At 33.1% G+C, this 21,703-nt stretch overlaps 3 protein-coding genes across 3 annotated transcripts; all 3 read right to left on the bottom strand.

Annotated features, from left to right (window-relative positions):
* LOC145315630 (protein max-like) lies at positions 1-6,381 on the bottom strand. The gene is made up of 6 exons (XM_080155617.1): positions 6,254-6,381; positions 5,042-5,085; positions 4,244-4,311; positions 2,436-2,567; positions 989-1,039; positions 1-100 (listed from the first exon to the last, which is right to left on the bottom strand). The coding sequence occupies exons 1-6, from the start codon at positions 6,367-6,369 to the stop codon at positions 41-43; spliced, it is 471 nt and encodes a 156-aa protein (XP_080011743.1). The 5' UTR covers positions 6,370-6,381; the 3' UTR covers positions 1-40.
* A 286-nt stretch (positions 6,382-6,667) lies between these two features.
* Positions 6,668-11,276, bottom strand: LOC145315627 (uncharacterized). The gene is made up of 7 exons (XM_080155612.1): positions 11,042-11,276; positions 10,100-10,217; positions 9,471-9,616; positions 8,509-8,610; positions 8,067-8,167; positions 7,518-7,610; positions 6,668-6,987 (listed from the first exon to the last, which is right to left on the bottom strand). Exons 1-7 carry the CDS (start codon positions 11,254-11,256, stop codon positions 6,839-6,841), a joined length of 924 nt encoding a protein of 307 aa, XP_080011738.1. The 5' UTR covers positions 11,257-11,276; the 3' UTR covers positions 6,668-6,838.
* A 325-nt stretch (positions 11,277-11,601) lies between these two features.
* On the bottom strand, positions 11,602-20,337 carry CtsL1 (cathepsin L). The gene is made up of 9 exons (XM_080155611.1): positions 20,180-20,337; positions 18,343-18,432; positions 17,865-17,984; positions 17,294-17,435; positions 16,934-16,994; positions 16,416-16,530; positions 13,962-14,079; positions 13,411-13,516; positions 11,602-12,733 (listed from the first exon to the last, which is right to left on the bottom strand). Exons 1-9 carry the CDS (start codon positions 20,261-20,263, stop codon positions 12,532-12,534), a joined length of 1,038 nt encoding a protein of 345 aa, XP_080011737.1. The 5' UTR covers positions 20,264-20,337; the 3' UTR covers positions 11,602-12,531.
* Between the last annotated feature and the right edge of the window lie 1,366 nt (positions 20,338-21,703).

Raw genomic sequence — 21,703 nt, forward strand, 5'->3', positions numbered from 1 at the left:
TGAAAATTTTGAAGTACTAAAAACTAAGTATAATGTTGAACTAAGTGGTTTTCAGTTTTTTCCTCTCATTTTCTTCATCTTTGTCATCTACGTCTATGTCCTAAAAATAGATATAGGATATACGTAGATATTAAAACAGGGGGAAAATTGACGTCAATATAGGTTGCTAACAATTGACAGGGACATGACTTATTGGTCCGTTCGTTCATCCAGTAGAAGGTGAGGGTAGGTGGTAAAGGGGGTGTGTCATTATTTTAGCCAGTTATAAGTCTCACTTTATTAGATAGAGTAATAAGAGTATATGATAATCTGATGCAAGATACATGTAATAATAAATCCATTGTCCAGAATTATTTTATATTTTGTACATTCAAAATCATTTAATTGCTGAGCTTTATTTGAATGTTGTTTTCCAGTATGGCTTCGAAACCGATTAATATACACTTGATTAGAACCGGTTATCAGAAATGCTTAAAAATCAAGTATAAGATCGTATTACAGAAATTTTCCACATATATTAATAAAAATCTTAAAATCAATACTACTTTTATTAGCCCAGGCCTTTGACTCCTCGAGGCTCATAAAACTGGTTTCATCTTATAATTTTTCATTTTAATGACCGCAGAAAGCTATGCGATTAATAACTATTCTGGTTTTTAAAACTACTTGAAATAGACTAAAAATTTTTTGAGAAAGAGCTCTAAAATGTATATTCGGTAAACTAATATCACACAAACAACACATGATTAAAATCTTTGAAAAACCTATTTTTTTAGCCCGTGCCCTCGGCATCTCGGGGCTAAAAAAACTGGTTCTAATCTTATAATTGTACATTTTATATCCGCGGAAAGATGTTTATAATACGATGCGAGAAATAACTATTCTCCTATAATAGAACCTATTTGTAACCAACAGAGTTCGTTTTAGAGATACTTTGCGACAGACAAAATGCCTTCAGGAGATTCTATAGATATACTTTTTAACTGACCTTTATCAAATCAAATTGTCCTGTAGACTTGGCCTTCTCTAACAGTTTGATCTAAAAAAAAAAAATATATACATTAGATCCTCTCTTTTACATTAGATTAGTTCTTATCAATTCAACCTTCCACCCAACCCAATATGAAAATATAATATTTTTTAGTAGCGAAGCTACTCTATAATTTTTAGTAGCGAAGCTACTCTATAATTTGAAATGTCCGTCTGTATGTATGTATGTCTGAAACGTTTTGGGGGAAACGTTTCTCAGCTCCTACAAAAGACGGAAGGCTGAAATTTTTTGTCAACATTCCTATCAATAAGGAGCATAATTAAGCATAAAACATCGTTAGCGGTCGGACTGCTTTAAAGCAGCTTTTTAGCCGCTTTTATTTTTCAAAACTGATTTTCTTGTCTCCTGTAAAGGAGAGAAGTCCGAAACTTCTTGTCAACATTTCCATCAATATGGAGCATAATTATGTATAAAACATCAATAGCAGTTGGACTGCTTTTAAGCAGCTTTTTGGCCGCTTTTATTTTTCAAAACTGATTTGGTCGGCTCCTGTAAAAGAGAGAAGGCTGAAACTTCTTGTCAACAATCTTATTGATATGAAGCATTATTAAGTATAAAAAATCAATAGCGGTAAGACTGCTTTTAAGCATCTTTTTAGCCGCTTTAATTGTTCAAAACTGATTTGCTAGGCTTCTGTAAAATATATAAGGCTGAAACTTCTTGTCAACATTCCTATTAATATGGAGCATAATTAAGTATGTAACATCAATAGCGGTCGGACTGCTTTTAAGCAGCTTAGAGCCGCTTTTATTTTTTAAAACTGATTTTCTCGGCTCCTGTAAAAGATAGAAGGCTGAAACTTCTTGTCAACATTCCCAACAATATGAAGCATAATTAAGTATTCATCATCAATAGTGGCCAGACTGCTTCTAAACATCTCTTTAACCGCTTTTACTTTTTGCAACAGATTTTCTCGGTTCCTATCTTTGGTAGTGTGATTGCTTTTAAGCTGCTTTTCTTTTTAAAACTTTCAGAAACCTTAATTTTTCAAAGTTTCATGATTTTAAGTTTTTGCATATTTTTCTCTTTCTTTTCTTTGTTATGATAACAGTTAATCAGCTCTATAAATTACTTTCTCTGTTTGTCTATTTTATTATATATTTTGTGCTTCGCTACTTATGGATGTTGTCATCCTTGTTTTATTTATAAAGCTCTGGGAACTTAATTGATAAGACCATAAAAAATTGGTCTGTTGTAGATTAAATTATTCGTGATTAAGTTTGGACAGTGACACTGCTAGTTTGTATCGCCCAATGAAATATAATAAAAGTCTCCAATTTTTTACGCTAAAGAATAAGAAAACTTTGAAAACAAATATGATTCACAGTCTAATGTACCCTCCCTTCCTGATTAAGTCTACAGCCATGACCAGACGACCACCCACCTGATTTTCCAAATGCTGGTTCTGCCTCCTGAGATCTTCGATATCACTGGTGTGGGTCGAGTTCTTCTTCCGCATGAAGGCGATGTACTCGCTCGCCTTCTTCAAGATCTGCGCCCGCGACGTCTTGTCGCCCTGAAAAATGGATATATAATATACATGGATATATTGATAGAGGAGAATTTCTCGTCAATTCAAGTTGCTTAAATGGACCTTATTTATTGGTCAGTTTATTCAGTAGGGGGGGGGGGGGGATGCAGTGAAGGTGGATGGAGGTCATTGTTAAATTGGCCAACTGCAAACATCAATTTATAGAGTACTTGAAAATCTGGTGTAAGATACATGAGTAAAAATAAATACTTTCTAACTGGACTAATTGTGCATTAGGTACATTCCAAATTTCCTGAATACTAAATAAAAAGTATGAATTTAGTCATTGTGAATGTGTAAAATAAAATCACAAAAAAATAAGTAATAAGTTAGTTAATTTAAGTGAGTGATAAAGAAAAATCTAAAGAGGTATATGAAAAAGAAAATTCATTTAATTATTTAAACATAGTCGTTCTTGTTATTCAAGAAAAGAGCAGAAAAAAATATTTTATAAAATAGAAGATTTTGTAAAATTAGGAATTTTATGACCCCCAGTGAGTGCAATGTTTATAACACCCGAATTTTTTAACTTTTCTTATCATAGCTGTATAAGTTCATGTGTTAAAGAAGTCTTGGTTTCATCTGGTTTGGTCCAATCCAGCGTCAGTCTGATCTTGGGATGGCCTTCTTTAGGCATCATGTAGATTTCGCCGTTTTCGTCAGAGATGAATTTGTGGTTTTTTTTGTTCTTTTTCAACTGTTTTAGTTCGCGTATCATATTAGAGCGACGAGCTGAGAGCATGAATGTGATCCAAAAATTTGGCTTTCCATCATTCTTAGTGGCGTCTGCATAGGTCTTCTCTTTTCCCTCTTCTGCCCCCGTAACCCCCTTCTCGTTCTCCCCCTCAACCACCCCCACCCCACACCCCCTACTTGGCCTTTCTCCGTCCAGATTTGATGGCAGAGCAAAGTTTGTCAAATGCACTGTTGGTTTTGCGATTTCCGAATCTGATTATAGCTCCACCAGATTTTGTTGGGTGACAATTTATGATGTCTTGTATGGATATTTTAACTCCATAGTGTTCGTCGACCAGTCTGATAATTTGTTCTGTGTGTGTTTCTTCATTGAGATCTTCTGGGCTTTTGATTATTGTTTTGAGCTGTTTTGCAGAATTTTCAGGAGAAAATACAAGGACTATTCCTTTCAGACTTTTCTGGTGTAGAAAGTCAGAGAAATCTTCTTGCTTGCGCATTCTAGATTCCAACTTCTCTAGCCAACTTTGGTTAATAGGCGTCCCCAAAGTGTCTCCCTTTCCCCCCTCTCCAACTTTACTTCCCCCAGCCCCCTCCACAGTTTTCCCATTCTTGCCTCTTGCTCCCTTGTTACCTCCCGGTGAGCTGCTAGAAGTACAATCACTTGCAACAGAGAGTAATTTTAGGATTTTGATAAGCAAGTTTTGGACACTGGTTTTATCATCAAGATTGAAATCCTGGTCAAGATTACATTTTTTCAGCAACAGTGACAGCTCATTGGCCACTTTAGTATAGCTTTTCACTCCTTTTCCAGTCATTTTGGTCAAGACTTTTTCCACTCACTTGTCACGTCTAGCTTAGTTACTCGATGGCATTGAGCAACACACAAAAAACGTCCGTATGCTATGAAGGCTAGACTAATACATGCATGAAAATAAAGATGGACATCAACAAACAAGTACAAATACCTGCAATGTTGGTATAGATTCTTTCAGTCCAGAAAAGCTGTCTTTGATATGGTCTCTTCTTTTTCTTTCTAAAAATAATTAGGACATTGATGACTCGATTTAGGATGTAACCAAAGGGAAGTTGGTATCAAGGGGAGAAAACTAAGTAGCTTGGTAGATCAAATTGAATTTTTAAAAAAATGTTCTTTTTTAATTTAGAATGCCGTGATGACCTTGATTAATTTTGATATCCAAAGTGCATATTATTTGGCTTTGAGAAAATAACTAATGATAAATTTTTCAGTATGGCTTAGAAACCGATTGATATCTGCTGAATTAGAACCGGTTTTCAGTCATAATAAAACTGATGTATACTGTATAGCAACACGGTATTATAGCCAATATTCCACTAATATTAAATAAAAAATGACGGAACATTCAAATTTTTTGTTTAATTGGTGGAAGAACCGAACGCTAACAAAACTCTAGGGGTCACGTTAATGTTACTTCCATCACTGCTCAACAAAAACTGAACCGATTAGATGTGTGTGTGTGTGTTGACAGTAAAAGGGGGAGGTAACCCTTGATTGACCACTAAGCACAGCAATAGAGTTAATAGTATAGAGTTCCACCACACAGCTTAAATGAATCCAATTACCAAACTTTGTTAAATGATAAGTCTTAAAAGCTTTGTGGAAAAACTGGTTTTAATCTCATATTTTTTCATTTTAATATCCGCGGAAAGCTGTCTATAATACGATGTGATGATTAACCTAATAACCATTAATATTTTACCCTCCTGAATGAATGAAAACTAACCTAATGCATTGTGATGCGCTCTCTTTCCATCCTCTGTGCTTAATCTAAAAAAATAAAAATAAACTTTTCATGGGGATCTTGTGGGATGAGACAATGAATAAGACAGACAAAATTAGGTACGCCTTGAAAGTATTGGTTGAAAAGTTGCAACATAGATTGTACAAACCAATCAAAGTTTACTCCCCATTTTAAGCCAACGAATGAAAAACATGTAAATAAAACTTATGTATACAACAAAATCTACATTTTAATGTTCCCTTCCTCCCTAACTATATATGGAAAAAAATAAGAATCAGAATAAATAGGTACCAAAGTAGTCTTCGACTTTTTACAAAGAAAAAAAATAAGAAGAGAAAAATAAGACAACTCGTTGGATGAACTTTGTGGAACTATCACATTAGTATTTGAGATGTATTAATTGGCATTGTTTCTTTTAGTGATGGCAATCCGTCGAATTTTTGGGCCGCATTCGGATTCCGGATTCTTAAAGAATCCGTCAAAAAAAAGTTTCGGATTCCGGATTCTTATTTTTGGCGGATTCGGATTCCGGATTCTAGCAATATTTTAAAAGGATTTAAAAAAAATTAAAAATTAAGTGCTACATATGTCCAAAATATCAATGTTCTTGGTGTTCTCTATAATTTACTTCCGAGAATCGAACCAGATTTTAAAAGATAATGATGAAAATCTTTGCCTTCAAAGAGGAGGAGTAGAAAGAAAAAATTCAAGACGTTAATTTTAGCCTACCAAATAAGAATCCGGAATCCGCTATTAAAAAACGGATTCTGGTTCCGGATTCGGATTCCAAAATTGGCTAAAAATTTGGCGGATTCCGGATACGGATTGCCATCCCTAGTTTCTTTATGTAGAGAAATACGAGATGAAAATGTTCAAAAATTTAATTTGAAAGACGGAGCAAATAGGGGAAGTTTTCTCAAAGTGACAAGTCGAGCACTGAAGTTCCCCCTTTTTTTAACTAAATTGAAATAAGAAAGTGAGGAGGGGGCAGTAGTTTTCGTTGTTTTTTTCTTAACGTCAGGTCAGGTTAGGTTATATTAACTGCAACAGAGTTCTTTCAAAGGTAGAGGAAAACATACCCCCCTATTACACTAAAATTCAATTTGTTCAAAAAGGGGAGTGACACTTCCAGTGCTCCACATGACGCTTTAAGAGAAAGCACCTAAATAGGACAAAATCCTATAGTAAACTCACCCATTCTCTTGAGTATTTTCTTCTTCAGATTCAGCGTCAACTTCTCTCTCTTCATCTGACATTTTTGTGAATATATATTTTTTTTCTGTAAAATAATATAAAAAAAAGAAAATCATTGGTCCTATCACTTCACCATTTACCCCTTATAAAAGCTTAAAACCTGTCCTGGATAAATACTGAACTTCCCTGTAAGATTAATGAACGATATGTTCAGCTGTTCACGAGATCTTTTTTTTGGTTAACATGCATACAGGCAGACATCCTGCTACAATATATATAATCTTTTTTCTTTTGAAGAAAATTGTCTCAAATTTTAAAGCTGTTATAATTGACATTTTATTAATAATCTGAAATTTTTGGGGGTAGATAGGTCCAAATAACTTCATAAATTTAATTTCTCTTAAAAAATAAATTCATAATACCTAGGTATATTTCTGAAATAAAATTGCTAATATATCAATAAAAAAATTTTTACTAGGCAGGTAAGTTAAAATAAAAATGTGACAAATATATTACCTAGATCAATTATTTTAATTATTTTTAATGTTGACAAATAAAAATTGAACATAACAAAATTATTATTGTTTAGGAAGAGGATCCAAACCATTTTTGTTCAAAAGCTGTTATATATTGCTGTTGATTATTTTGTTCATTAATATCTGTACAACTGCTATTTGATATTTGTGAAGATTTTGCCAAGGTTTCTTCAATGGCTTTCATCCTTACAGATCTTCCTGAAAAAAAAAAGATGGGTTAAAATTCCATACTAGATATGTGTAATTATTTCGGGTATAGTCCCTTTTGTGACAACGCCTCTTAAGGGACGTTTCGTCGTATTTTCACAGTAGATTTTCTCCTATTTCTAGCCCCTGCGGAGGGCTCTAACCCTGCGGGACAATCACCTAACCTAACCTAAAATAACCTATCAAAAGCTACTGTGAAAATACGACAAAACACCACTTAAGAGGCTTTTTCACGAAATGAACTATACCCATTATTTCAGTAGCATCCGAAAAATTATAGTTTTTCCTATAGAAAAGCATAACCGACAAACTAATGGACAAATTAAATTAAGAAATGAATACATTTCTTATTGGTATTGTAAAGAATACTTCATAAAAAATTAGCCATTTACCTTGAATAGTCAATGAGAAAAAAAGCTTTTCGCCAGAACATAGCAGACGGGCGGACAGACGGTCATTAGGAATTAAAGAGTATCTTTGCTTATAAAAGAGAGTAATTGTATCTTTCTCATCTATTTTACCTAAATCTGTAAATTCTTCCTGGCTTTCTTCATCTTTACTTTCAGTACTTGGTTTTTCATTATTAGTTGATAAACTCTCATCAAAATCATAATCTAAAAAGATTTAGTAGCTCAGAGTGATGGTTAATGGATTTTTATAAAGGATGGATTGTAAAATTCTAGTTTGTAGACCTGCAGTACATAAACCAGATCAATGCAGGGATCTAAAGGGATAGACAATGGCCGAGAAATTGAAGTACATCTCCGATGATGAAACACAAAATTGTATTATAATTAGAGGTTGAAAAGTTTTGACACTCAACTTAATAAACCGACCAATTAAAATTCATAGTTGTTAAGCCAACGAATAAGAAAAAATTATTATAAACTTTGGGGACTAGTGTAATTTATAGCCCAATGTCCCCTGAGATTATGTAATGTAGAGAAGCTCTGATTAGAAATATTAAAATACTGATAATTATTCAGGACTTTGATTTAATACCAAATACATCTTTACCCCATAATCATGAAAACTCAAAGTTCACCACTTCACCAACTAGATATCATTACCTGGATATTTGTCTTTGAGTTCTTGAATATTTTTATCAATTCCAAAGTCCACAATATGAGAACTATTTTCTTTGGCTTTCAATAGACATCCCATGGCAAATCTAATAGTAAGATTAGTTTTCATTAAAACTTATTTCTTTTGAAATGAAAAAAGTGAAAAAAACATTCAAACCCAATAACAACTTGTCTAGAAAACTTAAACAAAAAATATCAAAATATTATCAAAATCGATTAAGATATAAGAACGGAGGAGAAGGGCAGAAAAATAGTCTAAAACCATCCTATTACTTGAATCTAAAACTAAAATAGCCTAAAACCATCCCAGAACACATGTAAATCTTCCCTTTAATGGAGAATTCAATCGCAATTTAGTAGTCATCGAAATCTAAATAAAGCTACACAAAAATAACCTTACTACTTCATACAATAGGATGGATAATACCTAATATTTAATATGTTGGTATATAGTATAGCTAGTATAATCCAATATCTAGCAAGACTGGAATGCATGTCCAAAACTCTCATAACACTCATCATAAGGTATCTAAATAAAAAAAGAATTAATTAATTAAATAAAAGATAAACAATCATCTCTATAATCAAGTCATAAAAATGTAAGTAGGTATGTCCTTAAAAAGTACCCTGTATTTAATCATTTTTGCAACAAAGGGGGGGGTTTTTAATGCAACCATCTCGTAATCAATGTATAAATGGCACTTAGAATTCGAATTTTGATCTGGAATTTTGCATGAGTAATCCTTGGTAGGTCTATTTTCCCTAAATCGAACAAAAAGTTGGAAAAGTAGCGACTAACGGCTGGCGGCTCATCCGTATAGCCATTTGTTGGGTATTTTCAAGCGAAATCCATCACGAAACCTCTCTCCACATAATGCTCTTTTCCGATCCAAAACGTTTTCAAACAGTTCTAGCCGGTAGTTGCTGGTATTATAAATCTAAAAAATGTTTTTTTGTATCATTTCACATGATTTAAAGCAAAAATATGTTTCAAAAAGTTGATTTCTACGTAATTTATGACAGATTTGCCCTAAAAATAGCCAAAAAACGGCTAAACGGTTGAGCCGTTAGCCGTTACTTTTTAAATTTTTTTTCGATTTAGGGAAAATAGACCTACCAAGGATTACTCATGCAAAATTTCAGATCAAAATTCGAATTTTAAGTGCCATTTATACATTGATTACGAGATGGTTGCATTAAAACCCCCCCCCCTTTTTAAAAAATTTTGTTTAACTTTTATTTATATTCTGCTTATTGAGTTCTGACACTATCCAAGTGTTAATGTTCGTTTGTCAAACCGTTTCAGAGCTTCGCTTTTATTGAAGTTGTCATCCTTGTTAACAAGAAAAAGAATATTTGTTTAATTTATAACAAATGATAAACTGCAACCTTTTACAATGATCAACATCATTCTTGTTTTCTTGTGAAGATTCTCCAGAATTTTCCAATGTCTTGAGTTGATGTTGTAGAATATCAACTTTGAGAGCAAGAGCCACTATTCTGAAGTCATCGTGGTCAGGTGTCGTCGCAAGAATCTTTGTAGAAGATGATATTTAATTTTTAAAAAGTTAATACAATTTTACTGGAAGTCAATATTACTTAGGTACTAATTAAATATTTCCTAAAAAAGTTCACAAAACTTTATAAAATAAAAAATAAAGATAAAGGGTATACTGTAGTGAAAGATCTCGTTAACCGCTGATCCGATAAGGTTCTCCTTTATATTAAAGCTTCTCATAGATCCAGAGATTGTTTATTATTATTTTGGAGGGAGTGTACCACCAATCTCAAAAGAGAAAATATTCCTAGAAGGACAAATATTTATTTCTAACTTTCTGAGGTATACTGTACTGTACATCAATATATTGTTCATTGTCTTATCCACTAAGATTCATGTTCTAAATTGAAAAACTATTTTTTTGTTGAAATTTCTAATTGAAATTTCTAATTGTAATTTTAAATGCATTTTGCATATAAATTAAATAAACTGAACTAAAATAAAAATAATTATATCATTCCTGATCAGCAATAGCAGAAGCTTGATTAAAATCTTCCATAGCAAGTAGGGCCCTGGATTTTGATTCTAAAATATCTCTCCGCACAGTTGCACCTTTCACAGCCTTGTTTGACAACAATCTATTTGTTTAAAAACATGTGAAGAAATTAATAAATATTCTTAAATTGAAGTAACAGGATGTCTGTCTGTAGGTATGTGTAGCGAAGGATCACACTAACCGCTGAAGTGTTAAAGTCACTAAGAGACATAAGTATATTTCTAAAAATCAGGAAAGGGGAGGGAGGAGCCATGGGACTGTAAATTAAACTAGTACCCAAAGTTTTTTAATCACGTTCTCTCATTTGTAGTGTTAAAGAGTTGTTAATCTTGATTTGTTGGTTTAAACTAGCAGTGTCCAAACTTTTCACCAATGAATTTATATGAAAATGTGGTAATTATGTTTAATATCATTGGGGAAAGGAATGTACATCAGTTTAAACTCAAGTGTCTTATCCCTTAAGATTCCTGATGAAACAAAATATACCTATAATGGACAAAATAAGTTTAATGCAATTTGAAAAAAAAAACTTCATTGAGAACTAAAAAATTTTACTCATGTGATTTACATAATTTTCAAAGTAATAAAAAACCTACCATTTCAGCCTGTTTGTTTCAGTATTTATGTATGGGTTGGGAATTTAAATTTAAGCTTACTTTTATTGTTAGAAAAGTGGGAGATTAAAAATAAAATTTTAAAAATAAACATTTAGGTTTTAAATAATCTACACAAATGGATATACTTGGATATATTATTGACCGAGGAAAATTTGTCGTCAATTTAGCTTACTAAAATAGACCGCATTTATTGGTCAGTATATTCATCCAGTAAGAGGGGAGTGGATGGGGTAAAGTTAGTGGATATAGTGCAACATCCATGTGATAATATATCAATTTCTACACATGCCTATTATATAACTCTAAACATTGTGGAAATTCTTTTCTGTAAAACAACAAATCTGCCCGCGCTTTTATCCCATTCACATCGTCCGCAAAATCGTTTTCCGAGCCGCACATTAGCGGCACATAGTCCACGCGTTGGCGGCTGCGTGCCGCCTCAGCCGCAGAATCTGCGGTTGTACTGTCATCTTCTTCTCCAAAGTTAAAGTCTGTTAGCAACATTTTATAGAATTTTGCGGATTTTTTCTGAAAAGTTAAAAAATATTTTTAAACATTTTTATTTTAAAGATGTGTTTGAAATATCGTTATTTTATTTTAGATAATTGTCATTTTTGAAGCCTAATAATCATTTTTTTCTTTTTAATATTTAGCAAGACGCAAATATAAATATTATTTAGAATTCCCAACTTTAAAGAGGTTACCTAAAATCATTACGTGTATTAAACTAAAATGCAACATCTTTTTTAATGTTTAAATATAAAGATTTTTTATTCTCTATCGATTAAATTTTATTTTTATCTAATACCAAACACAATTTTAAAGAAGTAAAATAAATAAATAACACAATTATGCATATTAAATAAATATTTTATTTGAACTACAAGAAAATCAAGTTTATTAATATATAAATATAATACAAAGAAAAATAAAAAAGCTGTTATATCGAGTGCATACTTTTGAGCGATTATTAAAACATATGTAAAAAATCAGGTTTAAGCCACATAAACACAGAATTAATAAATATGTGTTCATAAAAAATAAATATTGGATCAAGTTGGATTTACAGGGATCTGAAGGGATAAGACCATGGATGATAAACTAAAGCACATCCCCATAAAAACATTAAAACCCCTTCTTTTGATTTATTGTTGTCAACCAACCATTTTGATTTACAAAAGTAACCAACGTTTTAAGCCAGCAAGAATATGTTTAAAAAACTTTGGGTACCAGTATCATTTACAGTCCAATGACTCCTCCCTCCCTTCGAATTTACTGAAAGTATTTTTGGTTACTTTAAACTGCTTCTAACGGACAAACGGCTGACCGTTAAAACGGATTTTCGTATTTTTTTCTTGATCCATAATATTTATTTATCACTAACCCAATTTTGTTTTTCTACTGGATATTGCGCACTCATTTATTATTGTGTTGTTTAAATCGGAAGTTTTTTTCTTTACATTAACAAAGAATTCATTAAAAGTATTACTATTAAAGTACAAAAAATGCTATAATAAGTACAGTAATTAAGTGTAAAAATATAAAAAAGGCACCAGACTTTTTATGAAAGTTATTGCTGAAAAAAAAGTTTAAATAAGCAATGATGACAAAACAGTTTAAATGATGAGATTCTTAAATTTTTAATTAAATAGGAGAATGAGTATTCTTTTTGAAAGCTCTTAATCAACAGGGAGATTAATGAATTTAGGGATAAGTGTTTTTTTATAAGGTAGGTATGTAATTGAAATAAGTAGGAAAGATATGAAGGTAGATAGATAATTAAACAAGAGGATAAGAAGCAGAGCTGGCGACGCCGCACATATTTCCCTTGTTCCTGGCGATCCTGACATAGCCCTGGTCTCCCCAGGAGGTGCCCCAGCTGTTCTTGACCAGCCAGTAAGCCTCCCCGGTCTTGTCGTCCACACCGTAGCCGACAGCCAACACGCCGTGGTCGAGGTTCTCGGGGCTGCATTCTTCGTCACTAAAAATTAATTGTTGTTGATGGATTTAGAACATACATGGATATATTTTAACGGAAAGTTAGGTCAGTATGTTTATCGAGTAGGAGGGGAGGGGATGGGGTAAAGGGATGGAAAGTGGAAATCGTTAGTTTAGACATCTGCAAGTTTCATTTTAATAGGGAACATAAAAATTTGATGTAAGATCCAAGAAATAATATATCCATTTTAGTTTTAGTTGAAAAGTTACTCTATAAATCACTCGAGGCGGTAGGTCCGATCCTTAAGCTATCGTACTTCTTTGTTTTAATTGAAAAATGCAGGAAGGGAGGGGACATGGTGCTATTTATTACATTTATACAATAACTTTTTCTTATTCGTTGGATTAACAACTTTGGGAACTTATGGAATTATTATTAACTTATGGAATTATGATTGGTTGGTTGCTTAAGTCAAAGGTTTAAAAGATTCAACCAATTGAATTCATTTTGATTCCATTTGAAATTGCCGAAAGATATTTTGTAGCACGCCAGTTTTGATGTAACTCAAGGGAAGTGGGTAAGAAGGGGGGGGGGGAGTAATAAGGGATGAGGGCTGTGGAGAAATTTTCACTTAGAATTATTTGTCAGAATCCTTGTCCCTTGTACCTAGCTGTAGCTAACGTGTACTATACAGAACTACCGATCTAACTGCACTGTACCTGTAAACTCCGTGGCTGTAGAACTGGAATGACTCGTGGCTGGCATCGATGGCAACGCTGCAAGGTCCCTGGGTGGCAATGGCGTGCTTCAGAGCCTTCTCATCACCTTAAATAAAAATAGTAAAATAAATTAATAATTAATAAATTAATGTTCTTAGTATATGCTCATTGGTACAATGAATTTTCACAAAAATAATCAGTAGGAAGTCTATCTTGAATTACAACTGAGAAATTTATGTTTCTCCCCTTTTGTTTCTTAGAGACAGACTGACAGACATTTCAAATCATAAGGTAGCTTCACTGCTATAAAAATTAACAAGAATGCAACATCCATAAAAGCGAAGCTCTAAAATCAGAAGGAAGGAAAAACGAATAATAACCCTTGCAGAGTGTCAGCACTTAATAAGCAGAACATTAATTTGTAAGTCTAAATAAAATTGTACAAAAATTTGTTGCAAAATTGCGTAAAGGACAGTAAAAGGACATACTTTCAGTTTTAGGATTTGATTATTTACGGACGGGCTGACCCTAATTATGAAAAATTCACCCACCTGACTCAACATCGACAAATCCGACGTCATAGGCTCCCTTGTTCTTGGGGTTGTAACGGCACTTGTCATCCTCGCCCTCGTAGGGGTAAGACTCCTCGGTGTCAATTCCACCGTTATCCTACAATGTAAAGTATTATTATTATATATAAACACAGGTTATTTCTTTAACTTTTTATTAATGGAAGACAATTGTTTCAATATTAAATAGATCATCAGTTGCAATTAAGATGTATAAAATAAGAGTTTAAAAAAATAGATTTTCTTGCATTTTAAATCCTTTTAATAGACTTAATAATAAGAAAGAAGTAGGGTAGTGCGGGGTAATTCCGGTCAATTTTTTGCTTCAACTTAAAAAAAAAAACATACTTCCCAAAAACTTTTTCCGGTTTTTAAGAGTGCAAATGAACGATATGGCAATAACGAAGAAGCCTGTCTTGGTCCCATTAAGATCTCGCAACTAGAAGTCGGTCAAAAATCGGTTTAAAGGGCGGCGGTTGGCCTATACCGGAATAACCCCACCGGTGGGGCTATTTCGGTCAGTTGACTTTGGGGGGGGGGGGGGGAACACCCACTTAAAATATTTTTTTTTAACATTTTAAACTATGAGTAGAAAGCTGAGGTCATTAGCTTTCTAACAGTACTAGTCGCATGCAGATCAGACAATTTTTTGACCACATTTTCCCCATTATAAAAAAGTCGGTAAAATCGCAAAAAAAAAATCAATTTTTTTCATGCAAACTTTAAAAAAAAAATCATACTTTTTATTATATGATTAGGTTTTTGTAAGCTTTATACATAAATTAGAGGCAATTTCTGATTCGCAGGTCTTGGAATTTCTTGAAAAAAGTGATTTTTTCCCAAAAAATTTTTAATTTTAAAAATCCTGCCAGTTTTGACAGCAGTTTTTGATACATTTTTTCTTGTCTCAAATTGGCTAGGATTGACCTACAAGGGTGGTTAAGGTGTCTAAAGATGCAAAATTACATGCCTGACAATTAACTCGAAATGATATGGGGTCTAACTCTAATATTTCAACACATTTTATGCAACAGGAATTTTGAAAATGCAAAATCTTGAATATGTACTCTAAATCTTGGAGATAGAACCCATATCCTGGGGAGTTTTTGTTAGGACATGCAAAGAGCTTTCTATAGACACCTTAAACACCTTTCTAGCTTAATACTAGCCGATTTGACATAAAAAATCCAAACCGCGCAACACCCTCTTATACGAAAAAGATGCAAGGGTTTTATATGGAATTTTAAATCTTCTAGCAGTCTTTCTAATAGACATACCCCTTCTTACATGAGCCAATGCAGCTGATACATCTTCAGGAAAATATTTAAGGCGTTCCTTTGGGTGATATACTCTTCCCATTACTATAAAAATGTGTCTGAAAAATTTTTAATGTCTTTACAAATTGAAAAGCTTAGGCAACAAAACATGACATAATACAAGCAGTAAAATGACTAGTAATGTACATCACACAACAGGCAAGGCAATGATTAAAGCTTAGGTCATGCATTTAGGTTGTTTATGCTTCCAGATCACCTAAATTAAACATTAGGGTATTATACAGTTATAAATACAGTAATAAAAAAAAGTAAAAAAAGTGACCGGAATAGACCATTTTTTTTAGACGAAAAAAAAATTATGAAAAAATCAAGTTAGAACAACGCCTCCAATTGCAAACGATAAATGAATGCCATATCTTTCATTTTACAAAAACCCGGGGGTCGATAGGACTTACCATTTTTTCACAATTTTAGATTGAACATGGCCTATTTTGAAATTTTTTTTTTGCAAATTTTTTGCAACTTTTTGAGGGCAAAAAAATCATAGAAGGAGTGATTTGACAAAAATTTGCTGAAGTAAGAAATGAAAGTATAGGCAAAAAACTACAACTTTGCTTTTCTAAAGAGCTCTCGCAAACCGTTAAAAAACGGTTTTAAAAATGTTGGTCGTTTGACCGGAATTGACCCGATGACCGCATTAACCCTGCACTACCCTATGTGTTATAAAATTGTACCCCCTGAACTTTGAAGGTTTTTTTACAACTTATATCCTACATGGGCTTGGGGGGGTTAGCATCTTTATATAAAGTAGTAATGTTTTTGTCTGAAGATTAAGATATCGATAACTACTGAACCGTTTGAGTTTTTCATGAAAGCTTTTTTTAGGTCCCTGGATGGTTTTACAACTTTCAGAAACCTATGTCTTACAGCAGACTAAATAATATTGACTGGGTACTTTGAAATAATACTTAAATCATAGCATAAAGACGGACAAAATAGATGCTTTGTCTTAAATAGCAGCTGAGATAATAACATTTCCCTTTGAGAAATAATATGTACGTTATAGTTTAACAGACGAACAAAGAGATTTAGGAAATAATTGCTCATTGACTAAAGTCATAAAGCCGTTTATATTTAATAGCAGCCGAGAAAATCTCACCTTGATGTATTGGAAGGCATTGTCCATGAGGCCACCGTTGCATCCCTGGTTACCATAGGACCTGCTGCAGTCAATCAGGTTCTGCTCGGACAGGCTCACCAGCTTACCTGTCTTTCTGTAAAAAACACACAATAGAAATTGTTGGAAAAACAATTCAAATAAACTTCGAGCCACAATATTTTAGTCAGGGGGTAAGGACCCATCCTAACTTTTTTACAAGCCCAAGAAATCCCAATAGTAAATAAACTTTTATTTCTTTTACATTGCCTTAAAAAGGGTTAAGCTGTACCCAATACAACCTAACCCGACCCTGAAGTAAAACACAAATACAAGAAGAAAAAAATACACGACCCCCTACTTTGAATACATTTTAAATGGTAAGGATAAGGGATTCTCTGCTCGACAAGACACTTTAAGAGAAAAAGGCGAGTAACTCTTTCGAAGTCCGAGTCCTCCTTCCCCTCTATACATAACTAAGTATTAATATCAACAAATTTAGTAGAGATCTTAAGAATTACCTGAAATTCATGGCCTCCAAGGCTCCAGTGGTGGAAAAACTCCAGCAGCTACCGCATTGTCCCTGGCATCATCACAATTAAACTTATTTCAGGGTTTCTGCTATTTTTTTGTACAAATAAATAAAAAAGATCTATACCTATATCTACTTGGTAAATTGTGCCAAATGTAAAACTAATCCAACAAAACTGAGACTAATCCTAAAATCTTTATTAACTTTTCGATGCTATAATGATTTTTCATTTTGGCTGAGACCAGGTTCTAATCCAGCGGATATCAATCGGTTACAAAGCCATACTGGAAAAAAAGTTATACTTATTTAAAAGTTAATCCAAGCTTCTCTGAAATGGAAAGAATAATTTCCTGGTTCTTGACGGGGGTGACAGCTCCGTGTTCGCGCCAATCCACGTTAGTGGGCAGGGACTCGACATGGGCGGGCATCAGGAAGGTGGCGCCGACAATGGCGGGCATACCAGCTCCCAGGCCGGTCAGGTTCTTACGCATCTGTAGCAGGGAGGGATACTTTCATATTTTTTTTTCTGTTAATATAAATGTCTGTCAGTCCGTATATAAGAAATGGGAAGAGGGAAGCGTTAATTACTAAGTTGCTATTCAAAATTGACAGCTGTATTTCACAGTAAAGATTCTATTTACCAATGAGCATCTGACCGACGTCTGTCTGTCGGTCATGCAAAAGACTTGAATGTATAATTATTAATCATGCATAAGGTTTTGTGATTTTAATTATGTATATCTATCATCGGTTAACAAATCTGGTTTAAATCTTAAAATTTTTCATTTTAATTAATACTCATGGAAAACTGTCTATAATACGATGCGATAAATAACCATTTTAAAGCAGTCTGTCTACTGTCAAAATTAGGTTTGGTAAGGAATAATTTATTAAAATATGAAAGTATCTCCATCACATGCCTGGAAACCATTCATGGTGGCCACGAACTCGTGGTGGAGCATGTCTCCGTACTGGTTCATCTTGAGCTGGTAGGTGTGGTGACCAGAGGCTGCCTTGCGGTTGTGACGCTCAATCTTGGCCTGGGGAATATAATGTTAATAATTCTTTGTTTGAAATTAAGAAATCTGAAAACAAATGAACTGCGAAATAAATAATATTATTTTTTTGGAACCGTGAAATAAACAAAGCATTTGATGAGAAATGGCCAATAAATTGATGAACATTCCCAGTAACGATGTACAAAACTACCCCTTGTGTAAAGTGCAATTAGTGGTTAAATGTTTGGCCATTCAACTTAATAAATCAACCAATCAAAATTAAATTAGTGTCCCCCAAAGTTGTTATGTCAACGAATAAGGAAACGTTATTATAAAACTTAGGGGACTAGTTTAATAAACAGCCCAGTGTCCCCTCCATCCCCGGCAAAACGTAACTAACCTTGTTCTCCATGAAGATCTTGAGCCTGAAGTTGTCCTCAGTCTTGGTGTCATACCCCTTGCCATGGGTCAGCTTCCAGGTCTCCCATTCCTGTTACAACACACGGTCATCATAACATCATTATTTAGGTCATGGAATGGTCATGTGATCATTATAATAGTTATTTCTCATTTCGTATTATAGAGTTGAAAATCAAAATGAAAAGTTACAAGATCAACACAGTTTTTTAGCCTCAAAAAAACCGAAGGCCCAGGTTAGCAAAGCTGGTATTAATTTTATGAGTTTTATTCTAATATTCGGAAAAATAGATTTAGTAGATACGATACATGATCTTTCAGAATTGTTTAGAACCGGTTCTAATCCAGCGGATAATAATCAGTTTAAAAGCCATACTAGAAAGACCATAAAAAGAATGATTTTAAACGTTTAGTCTCTTTAATTGAAAAAAAAACAAGTTGTTTTTGCCCTTTTTTCTGTATTTTATGCATCTGCCTATCTTTTAAAGGGTGTCAAAGGGATGGTGTTTTTTCGTTTCATCAAATTTTTCTCTCATAAATACTCTTTAAATTAAATTGTATACATTTATGAGTGATTATTTTGGTTAATTAATAACTTATAATATGCTGTAAAAAAAATAAGGTTCCGTTTATTTGCTATTTTATTCCAGGACTGAAGTATGGCTTTAAAAAGCAAAAGTGGACAATTAGCAGCTGCCCTATATGTGTGGTATAAATATTTGTTATAATATTATATCCAAACTAGCGGATATGTCCCCAGAAGCCTCTAGTGGCAATAAAGTTGTATTTTTTTCTAATGGCGATTTTTCTTGATAGGGTTGACATACTCTCCCCAAAATAGTTATAAACACTACCATAGACCTATAAGAAGCTTCACTGTAAAGGAGAACCATATAGACTCAGTGGTTAACGAGACCCTTACAAAAAAAGCTTACTACTACTAAAAAAGAACTATTTGTAGCTTTGTTATGACATCCTTCTAATGCAGCTGCTCAATATGTTAAAAATTATTGCGAATATATATATATCATTCTCTTTGTTATCAAATAAGTTTAAACTCCCCCAAAATCTCAAATATCAAGTACATAATATACCTTAACAAAGGGATATCAATCAATTAGGGTTTCCATTAATTTAAAATTTTCTTTGTGTGATAAAAATTGGGGGGGGGGGGGGGGGGGGTTGCGATTTCTTTGTTTTTTTTCTATTCTTAAACAATTTTTCTTTCTCTCAACAATTACACCCCCCAAAAAATAAAGGAATAAGTTCGATAAATATAAAGATAAAAAAACTAAAGAAATAGATTCAGAATATACATGCTTGCTATATCCCCTATCATTTATACAGTGAGAAATGGGGGGGATAGGAGAGATTGTTATTTTAGCCCGCTACAAGGTTCACTTTATTATAGTACATAAAAATCTTGAGTATGATCTAAGTAATAATAAATCCATTACAAAAGCCGTTTACAAACTTAACAAAGACGGAATTACGTACTTTTCAACTAGAGAGGAAGAATGTTTTGGCGAGAATAAGATTGTAAATACCGTGTCAAGATAGTTTTAAAAGCTTTTGTAAAAATAAGTTATCAGATTCAACTAAATGACAAGAAATGATATTACATAAGAAAAGATCTTTTACAACAATAAAAATATCATTAATTCTAAAATGTTTTTTTTAATTGAAATAATTACAAAAATAGAAAAACTTTCAAATTAATCTATATCTCCCCAATAAAAGAAAAAAAAAACATGGGATAAGATGAATTTATCATCCATTATCCAATCCCTGTCCAATAATGATGTTATGATATTCCTTGCCTCGACAACGAGCTCGAAGAATGAGATGGCGCTGATGGTTGACACACAGAGGGTGAGCGCGAGTATAGCTGCCAGCCCGCGCATTTTTACCAATCAGCTGTTTCTGTGTCCGGTCTGTCTGAAATCCAAGTAGTTACTGATCAGATCAACATTTAAAAATCTAGGATTTCTACTTCCCGGATTTTCTCCCCCTTCCCCCAAATACTACCCTTTCTCTTTGTTAAGTATATGCGGTCATAGTTTTGGGTGTTTGTGTGTGTGTGTTTGTGAGTGTATTTTAAACAGCAAGGCTTTTCTACATATAAGGCAAGTACATTCGCAAGGATCTATGGCCTATAAATTTATGTACATCTGTAATAATTATACACGAAATTAGTGGTTGAAACGTTTGGACACTTCACTTAATGAACAAAGCAATCAAAATCAATTAAACACCCCAAAATTGTTAAGCCAACGAATAGGAAAACTTCCCCCTCCTTTCCGTATCAATTCGTCCTAACTATAGAGTCAGTAGGTGTCTTAAATTTAAGCATGTTAACATCGTCCTATTGATTTGATACTTGACATTAAAATTAATCTTTCAGCAAACTATTGACTGAGCCCCTATCATCTAGAGTATGTGTATTTGAAAATTGATAAAAAATGTAAAACTCAATAAGATCAGTAGCTAATGAAATTATAAGCTTTAGGATAGTTCAATACTTTTTGACATAAAATATTCTATAATAGAATTCACTATTAACTTGATTTGTTTTTGATTATTCCTGGGACGATTAGAAATAATGTAAAACCGTAGCGTTGTATATAAATATATCTCAAAATATAATTACGTTTATAATGAATGTTGTCATCCTGTTTTTTTTTAACAAAGAGACGCACTTAAACATATAATAATACAGGACACACACACATACAAACATACACACACACACACACACACACAAACCCTAACACTATGGACAAAGTGAACATTAAAAATCGAAGCTTCTTAACAAGTAGTGCAGGCAGTCTGTCTGTTTGTCAGTGAAATTAACTCTTTTAAGAAGCCTAATCCTATTAAATAAGTAGTAAGTCTTTTTATCTAAAGCTTAAGTCTTTAGTGTGAAGCTAAAGATCTCGGAAATTAATGGTCTGAATGGATTGAACTTTTTAAGGAAGCCTTATAGATGTCTTGGGTGTGTTTTAGGAAATTTCCACACCTCTTTTTCACCCTCCCCTAGAGGCTAGGGCAAAACAACTAGTACTAAAAAGGCACCATTTCTGTAAACTTTTACTATGGCTATAATATTAAAAGCATAACTAATTCATACTTTAATCTAAAACTATCTTCGCCTAATTGGATATTGTAATACTTGTTCATATATGCAAGAAACAATATATGCCGTTAAAAACTTATTATGTAAGTATATTCAAATTTTCATTAAATCAATCTTTAAATATTTATATTTAAAATCGTACAAAAAAGTATCGTGACACAATTAAGAATATCCATTAAGCATCTCTATAACTATAAACAATTCTTTA

This window comes from Acartia tonsa, chromosome 4 (assembly GCF_053477335.1).
Source record: "Acartia tonsa isolate MP-2025a chromosome 4, ASM5347733v1, whole genome shotgun sequence".
Lineage (NCBI taxonomy): Eukaryota > Metazoa > Arthropoda > Copepoda > Calanoida > Acartiidae > Acartia > Acartia tonsa.

Coding starts and splice junctions, on each gene's coding strand:
- LOC145315630 (XM_080155617.1), bottom strand. CDS start 6,369: ATGATTTTCTTTTTTTTATATTATTTTACAGAAAAAAAATATATATTC. Junction 4,312..5,041: donor AGCGCATCACAATGCATTAG/GTTAGTTTTCAT, acceptor AATTATTTTTAG/AAAGAAAAAGAAGAGACCAT. Junction 2,568..4,243: donor AATCTATACCAACATTGCAG/GTATTTGTACTT, acceptor TCCATTTTTCAG/GGCGACAAGACGTCGCGGGC.
- LOC145315627 (XM_080155612.1), bottom strand. CDS start 11,256: ATGTTGCTAACAGACTTTAACTTTGGAGAAGAAGATGACAGTACAACC. Junction 8,611..9,470: donor GATGTTGATCATTGTAAAAG/GTTGCAGTTTAT, acceptor TTTTTTATTTAG/ATACCTTATGATGAGTGTTA. Junction 6,988..7,517: donor GGAAGAATTTACAGATTTAG/GTAAAATAGATG, acceptor TTTTTTTTTCAG/GAAGATCTGTAAGGATGAAA.
- CtsL1 (XM_080155611.1), bottom strand. CDS start 20,263: ATGCGCGGGCTGGCAGCTATACTCGCGCTCACCCTCTGTGTGTCAACC. Junction 16,995..17,293: donor CACCCCCGTCAAGAACCAGG/AAATTATTCTTT, acceptor GATGATGCCAGG/GACAATGCGGTAGCTGCTGG. Junction 13,517..13,961: donor ATTTGTCGATGTTGAGTCAG/GTGGGTGAATTT, acceptor TTTTTATTTAAG/GTGATGAGAAGGCTCTGAAG.